The sequence below is a fragment of the Sander lucioperca genome, chromosome 1, assembly GCF_008315115.2.
Source record: "Sander lucioperca isolate FBNREF2018 chromosome 1, SLUC_FBN_1.2, whole genome shotgun sequence".
Lineage (NCBI taxonomy): Eukaryota > Metazoa > Chordata > Actinopteri > Perciformes > Percidae > Sander > Sander lucioperca.
The window spans coordinates 43,553,367-43,561,722 of NC_050173.1; the positions used below are offsets into that span (position 1 = coordinate 43,553,367).

At 39.5% G+C, this 8,356-nt stretch overlaps 1 protein-coding gene and 1 long non-coding RNA gene across 2 annotated transcripts; one reads left to right on the forward strand and one right to left on the reverse strand.

Moving 5' to 3' along the window:
* The first annotated feature begins 372 nt into the window (after window positions 1-372).
* Window positions 373-1,592, forward strand: LOC116062512. Its single transcript, XR_004108017.2, has 2 exons — window positions 373-1,184; window positions 1,435-1,592. It is a non-coding gene; the product is annotated as an uncharacterized LOC116062512 (long non-coding RNA).
* Window positions 1,593-1,602: 10 nt separating this feature from the next.
* On the reverse strand, window positions 1,603-7,952 carry leprotl1 (leptin receptor overlapping transcript like 1). Its single transcript, XM_031317216.2, has 4 exons — window positions 7,798-7,952; window positions 7,032-7,107; window positions 5,473-5,659; window positions 1,603-3,597 (listed from the first exon to the last, which is right to left on the reverse strand). The coding sequence occupies exons 1-4, from the start codon at window positions 7,811-7,813 to the stop codon at window positions 3,481-3,483; spliced, it is 396 nt and encodes a 131-aa protein (XP_031173076.1). The 5' UTR covers window positions 7,814-7,952; the 3' UTR covers window positions 1,603-3,480.
* Window positions 7,953-8,356: the final 404 nt, after the last annotated feature.

The window sequence follows — 8,356 nt, forward strand, 5'->3', positions numbered from 1 at the left end:
AAAAAGAAATCCACCATGCTGACTTCTGCCTCTTGAACAGAAAAAGTAGTAGATAGAAAATGGCATTGGACACTAGCCGATAAAATAAATAAATACAATATCCTTCCAAATCTGTGAGAAACAAAGCATAGCATTTCTCTTAAAACAGAAACACAGAGAAACCCATCCCACAGGTACACAACAGATTCTGTCACGTCAGGGAGTTTTAACGTCAGACTACAAAACAGAGAGTCAGAAAGTCACAAATGGAGCTTATAATTCATACAGTGTCATACAGACGTTCACGCCTCAGGAACACAATATGGAGTTACCCTGCTTGTTAAACCATAGACTGACTTACAGACCCCCACCAGTGGGTAAATCTACTGTTCAGAGCACGTTCAATTAGATTCAAAGTGGTGTTACGTAACAATATGCACAAATCATGTCAGTAGTTTTCAATATTCAGTAACTTAGTTAAATACATTTTTTTTTTTAACTGGAACTAAAAAGCTGCCATTGTTATGATGCTTTTAATACAATCAGTATTAGGTTGTGATCTCTGGAAGAGTCACGTGAAATGTTACAGCCGAGTGTGAAATCTTAATGCCAATTTGTAGTGCTAAAACCCAGATGCTAGTTTGTATTTTTAGCCGTGGATTCCCTCAGGTGATTTCCAATGTTTTTCTCTTCCCATAGTGTTTTTTAACTGATGTAGGAAATACTGTGGGGGTAACTTGTGATTTCCACTTTTTGTTATTCTTTGTAAATTGTAGCTGTTAATGTGACTTAGATGAGAAGACAGATACTCTAATGTCTGTGCTTTAAGTATTGGGCTGTAACCGGGAGGCAATTAGCTTAGCATAAAGACTTGGAAGCAGGAGTAAGCAGCTATATATATATATATATATATATATATATATATATATAAAAAAATAAAAAAACCACCTATCAACAAAGTTCACTGATTAACACATTGCATCTTGTTTGTTTCATCCTCACACAACCAGAGATATAAAAAGGTCAAATGGTTTTAGAGGGAGTTATGCGCTATGACTATTTCTAGACACAATTTATCCAACAGTTAATAGTGAAAGCACATAAATCCATCTACCCAGCAATGTCATTTGGTCAAGTTTTTATATATTTGTTTGTGAAGGGATTAAAAAACAAGATACAATGTATTGAATAATAACCTTTAAAAGGTGGGGAAAGTGAAAGAGCAGCGCTTGTCCCTCCCTCATTACCACCACTGAGGTACCCTTGAACAAGGCCCTTAACCCCAAACTGCTCCAGTGGAGCTGCTCAGTGGCCAGCAGATCAGACTGTGGTTGTACTGGGGCAGCTTCCAGGTATGAATGTGGAAGTGTGTGAATGTGACAGGTGGTCGTTGCAAATGTGAAGTTGTTCTCAGTCGACTTAGCTGGATAAATAAAGGTTTAAAAAAAAAAAAAGGGCTGTCTCCCCCTGCTTCGTCTTTATGCTAAGCTAGGCTAATCCCGTCTATAGCTCCATTAGCACACACATATAAGAGTGGTGTCAGTCTTTTTATCTAACTCTTAAAAGAAAAGCAAACAAGCTTTTTCCCAAAACGGTTTCTTTAAATGTGTTTTATTTAGTATGTGTGGTTTTAAAAATATGGGGGGGGGGGATTCTGAACGTGGAAATTATACTGTGGGACAGAAAGTGTGGACATTATGAGTGTTAATTTACCTAAGAGCTTGTCTTAAACTTTGAATGGAAATCATCTGTGCATGGAAACCCATGGTAAAAGTACATGCTGGGCAAGGCCTACAACACATAAGTTGAGAATTAAAAATATGTTTTGGATCTTCCAGGGGGCACATATTCAAACGGAACCATCCACAAAACCCCCCAAAAAACTGAATTAAAATCAACATCTAAAGGAAACGTTTGACACTCAACACACCAGTGCTTTACGAGGCAGCAGATGCTAAACTCCTTGTTTAGCTACCACTAATGCAGTTAAACAGGAGAGCCGCACCTGACTTGACTGCAGGCTGTAAGCTGCCGACAGATTACACAACCCAATTTACATATTTCCTTCACGCAAGCCGGAGAACATAGAAACACACAGAAAAACAGATCATAAAACATGTGTTTTTATCATGGAAATGCTGGTGCGAGGAAACGTGACGGCACGTGCGCCAAATCTGGACCTAATGTGCTTCTAGAGAAAAATACATTAACACTAAGATTCTTTTCTTACTTTTTTTTTTTTTGAAGGAGTCACATTTAAAAGCTTAAGGGCTGTTAGTGTTATATTTTAAGTCGCCTAGTTCTTAGCTTGGCTCCAACAAGGCTGCTGTTCTCAAGCTAATCCTACGCTAGCTGGCGGCTACTAAAGGCTTTTCATGCTTTCTTGACCTGACCCGGCGACGCTTACCCTTACATAGAGTGAGGTAAACTAAGAGTGAATAAGCAGCCTGCATCCAGGTGGCACCGAAGTCGGTTTAATTTGATCTCTGCGATGTTTGGATAAATCCTATCCTCTTAAGTTCAGAGAGGAAACAAACACGCTGCTGCTCATGAACACCGTCTCCTTACTTTGCGTGATGGTAAATTACTTTTATGGATTGCAGACATTAAATCAATTGAAGAGATAACATATTACGTATTTTCAACATGGTACCAAACAGAAACATAATGCTGGAAAGACAACTGATTTACATTTACATGTAACATGGTTCGAATGATGAGAAGGGTTGGTGGCAGTTAACAGCCCAGTTCTTTCACAAACGCACACTGATCTTCTAGACTTTCACAGCTTAGCGATGGTAGCATTACATTAGCAGAAAGCTTATTAAAAGTCAGCGGAATTTTCACCTTCTGTGAGAAAAAATAGACACAGTTTCAATCTAATAAGACTCGAGCCAAATGGAAACTGAGCTTTTCCTCATCTTGAGTGGTGAAATCAGAGCTTGACTGTGTAGATCTACTATCAGAATTCTGCTGATTTACACTCAACTCAGCACTTTGCCTGGAAATATACCCCCACATGTACTGTCAGTGTAGAGAAAGCTTCTTCCAGAGCTTTTCAGAGTGTCTAAACTGACTAAATAGAGAGAGGAGCCAAGACATGTTAGGCCTTGTTCGACATTCAAATGGATTCATTGTAACATGTTTTTTCACAAATAAAATAAGCAGCTGTTCACCAGTGTTCATCAGCCTACAATGCTCAAAATGAAACAAACAAAATGAGAAAAATTCTAAAACACAGAAGTCAAAAGAGCATAACTAAAATGAGTAAAAATCCAACTGAAAGTCAGCATTTTCCATCCCACTTGTGTCAGTTCAATATGATGCAGGCGGTACAAAAAAAGAAGAAGAAAAAGAAAGTATTGCACTGGTTTGGTGTGAGTCTATGGATGGGCGGTCATCATATAAATAACAACAACAAGAACCAAACAGTAATACCATAATAATAATTGTAACGCTAATAAAAACAGTTCCGACTAAGGTCCCCCTCCCTCTGCTGTTTTACCACTGCTGCCAACTGAAGTCGTCGTTGGATCCAAAGACCATGAAGAAGCCCAGGATGGTCCCGAAGATGACTATGTTACCCGTTAGAACGAGCGCACACGCCCCCCAGGCAATCTGTAAACCAAAGAATTAATAATTCAGGTTAACAAATGCTGCTGTACATGCTGCCAGGCTGCAGTGCATATTTAGGCCAAACTCTAGCGGGTGTCAACAGCAACAGTTTCACAAAATCACTTCCACACGCTGCTCTACACAGTTGTATATTCAGGACACACAGTGGGATGACACATTAACAGCAGCCAGTAGCTAAATGCTAATCATGTCCTGCTGCAGCAGGTGTATCTGTCTGCCCTGTCAGCTCCTCTGCTATGTGGTCATTTTAATGAATTGCCTATCTTGTTTTTTTCTCTTAAAGGTCCCATGACATGCTGCTTTTTGGATGCTTTTATATAGGCCTTAGTGGTCCCCTAATAATGTATCTGAAGTCTCTTTTATATAGACCTTAGTGGTCCCCTAATAATGTATCTGAAGTCTCTTTTATATAGACCTTAGTGGTCCCCTAATACTGTATCTGAAGTCTCTTTTATATAGACCTTAGTGGTCCCCTAATACTGTATCTGAAGTCTCTTTTATATAGACCTTAGTGGTCCCCTAATACTGTATCTGAAGTCTCTTTTATATAGACCTTAGTGGTCCCCTAATACTGTATCTGAAGTCTCTTTTATATAGGGCTCGGTTTACACCTATCGCCATTTCTAGCCACTGGGGGACCATAGGCAGGCTGGGGGAACTCATATTAATGTTAAAAAACCTCATAAAGTGAAATTTTCATGCCATGGGACCTTTAATGTTCTTGCTTGTCAGATTAGCAAATATGATTGCTCTGTACGAATCAGACTGCCTGCTGCTGGAGCCCAAAGCAAACCTTTTTTGTTACCACAATAGAGCAAAGGATACAGCTGGTAACATTCAATATGTATGTTATTGTCATCAAATCCCATGAAAAGACCAAAACTTTCTGACTTCCATGCCCTCTCTGTGGCTCAAAAAAGGACAAATAATTTCCCTAAAACAGGAGGTCAGTGTAGTTTTTAGCAAACGTTCCTCAAAGCGGAGGACAGTGCATTTGTTGGAGATTATTTTCAGCTGTGGTTTGATCCACATTTGGTGCTCTAGTGAGTATTCGGGGTAGCAGGACAGTGGATGTGGGATTTTGTCTAAATCAACTACAAGTGTTTGTGTTCATGGCAATGAAGGAACATGCAACAGTGTGGCTCACTGATGTGTTTAATAGTTTTTGGAGCAATGGAGCTCTATGGCACAGAGGAAGAAGTTATGTCAGGCTTTGGATACAGACGATAATTGTTTTCTGTTTTTATGGGATTTGTTGACACTAACTAAAACATAAAATATCCCCAAAAGTTATTATTTACGTGTATTTACTTAATATACTTTATACTTTTTAATATATAATTTTATTTTGTACTTTCCACACTTAGTTAGTATCAGATTTTGTCTTCTTGGTCCTGTAATTAAATCAAGCTCTTGTAAAACAGGATGTTGTTGGGGGAGACAGAACATGAGGAGAGAATGTTAAAAAGTGGGTGTGTTTGACCAGAATTAACACAGAAAGTGAAAAACTTATTTTGAGCTTCACAAGTTCCTCAAGTGTCGATATTGAGCCAGCAAACGATACTCACAGCGTCTTACGAAAAGTGACAGATTAAGAGATCAAGTTCCAGGTTTAGAATGAGAGGAAAAGTGGCATTTTTTCAACATGTGTGGTGACATTCTACTCTTTGTATGCTTTCAATTACCATTTTTCCAGGAGGCGAAAATATATAAATAAATGTGGTTTTGATGTTACATTTTGCATTTGTTGTTATATGTCGCACAGATATGTAGCTTTTAAAAGTAATCTTACTACAAATCTGTTTACATTATTCTTGACATCACTGTAAACTGCACTGAGCAGCTTCTGTGACTTACTACTTCAGCTCGTGCGAAGATTATGGGCAGGCCGAAGGCTGAGATGACAATGCCCGTCGTGAGGAAGATGGCCAGCTCTTTGCAGGCGTTACTGGCTGAGTCTGTGTCATCAACCACCCGCCGCGAGATGCAGTAAGGGATGGGAGAGAGGATGTAGAAGAAGAGGAGGAACAAAGGCCAGTATTTGCTGCAAAGAGAGAGATGGTAAAAGAGAGCGATAAATACTCACATAAAGTGATGCAGTCAAGTGAATTGAAGGCTTAAGGACTAAACACGGTTCAGCACTCAGTACATTATCTTACTTCACCAGTGTATTTTATGAGGAGCTGCATTTCTACAACCTAATAACTAGTTGTTGTTGTTTTTTTGGGGGGGCATTACTGCCTTTATTAAATAGAAAAGCTGAGATATGAAAGGGGAGGGGGGGGGGGGGGGGAGAGACATGCAGGAAAATTCGACCATCACAGGTCGGACTCGAACCCTGGACCTTCTGCGTTGAGGAATAAACCTCTGTGCGCCCGCTCTACCAACTGAGCCAACCGGCCACACTAGCTGTTTTTTTAACCTAAACAAGGTCTCGCTTACATTTGGTTATTATAGAGTTGAACAGTTTAACTTAACAGCGTATATAACAGTGAATTTTAAACAGTAAACCTTACTGCCAGTAACTATAAACAACAATACAAGTACAACAACATGTAAACAAAATTATACATTTATCTATGATAAGCTAAAATTGGTTGATAATATCAGTCAGACGTTACTCATAATTTGATAAATATCACTTAATAGATTTACAGCCTTATTGCCCTACTGTACATTCTGCTGGACTGATGCTGCAGTTTAGTAGAATGAAAATGGCTTAAATGGAAATGAGATTAAATTACAGGAGCCAGATCTTAGGCTGTAGCTCCAGGTATCATGTTGGGACTAAATCAAAATCCAGTTTTAATACCGCCATTATTTCAGCTGGCATTATGCTTACATGTTTGAATTCAGACCTTTGAGTTCAAATAGGATTCTGGTGTTTTGCCAACTGGCGGCAGTTTCAGCTGGTTTGGTGAAACAGTCAACCAATCAGAGCAGACAGTTTCTTAGCTATGTACCTAGCCACATCCATGAAAATCAGAAAAGCAGTGTGGATGAGACTGTTGTACATTCACTTACAGAAATAACAACTCTTATATCGCTATATTTTTTTCCCAATCATCCTGGAAAATGCTATGTCACTTGCTCTGAAAATTATGTTTGTCGTTCAAATTACCATACCACAAATAAACCTGGAGGGCATGTAATATTCCACCATAAAATACTAAACAAAAGTCACTGAAACGGGGAAGAACTAGGTGTCAGAATAAAATCTAACTTTATTGTTTGCACAGGTGGAAATTGTCTTTGTCTCATCATGTGGCAGGTAAGTATTAGGGAGCAGGTTAATCCAGACCTGCATTCACATTTCTAAAACCCTAAACCTGTGATGGGCTCACCCAATGTGCATCTGAATGCCAAGTGTCCCTCACACACAATATGCTCACATGGTGTGTGATGGTGGTACTTACTCGTACACAGGGAGGGCACATCCTAGCATGAGGAACATGAGGCCAATGGCCCCTCCAAAAGACAGGCTGATGAGAGCTACAAGAGAAACAGAGGAGGGGGGGGGGGATATAATCATGGGAAATATCACATAGATTCTCGCTAATTCTGTACGTGTGTATCCCGAGACCCTCAACAATCACATCGTAGCCGCAGGGCCCCTGGCTACTGTACCGTTAGCTACCATGTGATGAATCAGCTGATTTCACGTGTAACAGCGACATTTGGAATCTAAGCCATGCTATTAGGGCATCATGTTAAACTCTGAAAGCAATACAATCAGCGCGGTTGCTTGTTAACAGCAATAAATCCGGGAAGCTCACTTGCAAAAAGCACAGCATCTCAATCAGCGACTGTGTAACATTACCGTTAACGAAGTTAAGGTGCAGCTAACATTGGCATTATAACGGTAACTACTACGTTATTATACTATTGAAAGGGAATGGCATTGAATACGGTATTATAATGTAACGTTACATGGCTGCAGTGTGTCAACTAACGTTGATGTGCATTGAATTGTGTGCACTAGCTAAATACCGGCTGCTTCTAGCCCAGGGAAGGAAGGCTATTCAGCTGGCTAATGCTATTGGCCCTGCGGCTGACTACTTCACATTACCGTTAGCTAGCTGGACGTGGCAAACGCGTCTAAATGTCTTTAGAATAAGGTTATATAAACTGAGTTGGAATTCAGAGGCTTTCGGAAGTAAACGAAAAGTGGAAATGTCTTACCTTTAATCCCAGCCATTTCTTCTGGACAAAAGCTCGACACACACAGCCCTGACGAATGACAACAGTGCCCCCCTCTTCGGCTGTCGAGTTCGACCGAGTCCGAACGAACCTCCAATCCTGCCTGTCGTGCTGCCTTCCAGTGCTACTAGAAAAATCGGAATTATGGATGTATGAATGGATGGATGTTAGGGCTGCTTGATTATGGAGAAAAAAAATCACAATTATTTTGGTCAATATTGAAACCTCGATTATTTAACTTGATTGCTCATTGACTTTTGGAAATATGTTGCATTTATTGAACTTAAAATACAGTAAAACAGTTAAACAAATCATCAGTGAAAACACCTTGAACTGTGAAATTCCCATTAATACCTTTGCCGTTGAACTTATTCAATTCCCCATCAGAACACAGACAAAAAAGTTTTTTCGATTAAATTGTTTTTGTGATCCTTAGGAGCCGAAATCGGGATCAAAATTGATTAATTACACAGCTCTGATAGATAGATAGATAGATAGATAGATAGATAGATAGATAGATAGATAGATAGATTACGTAACT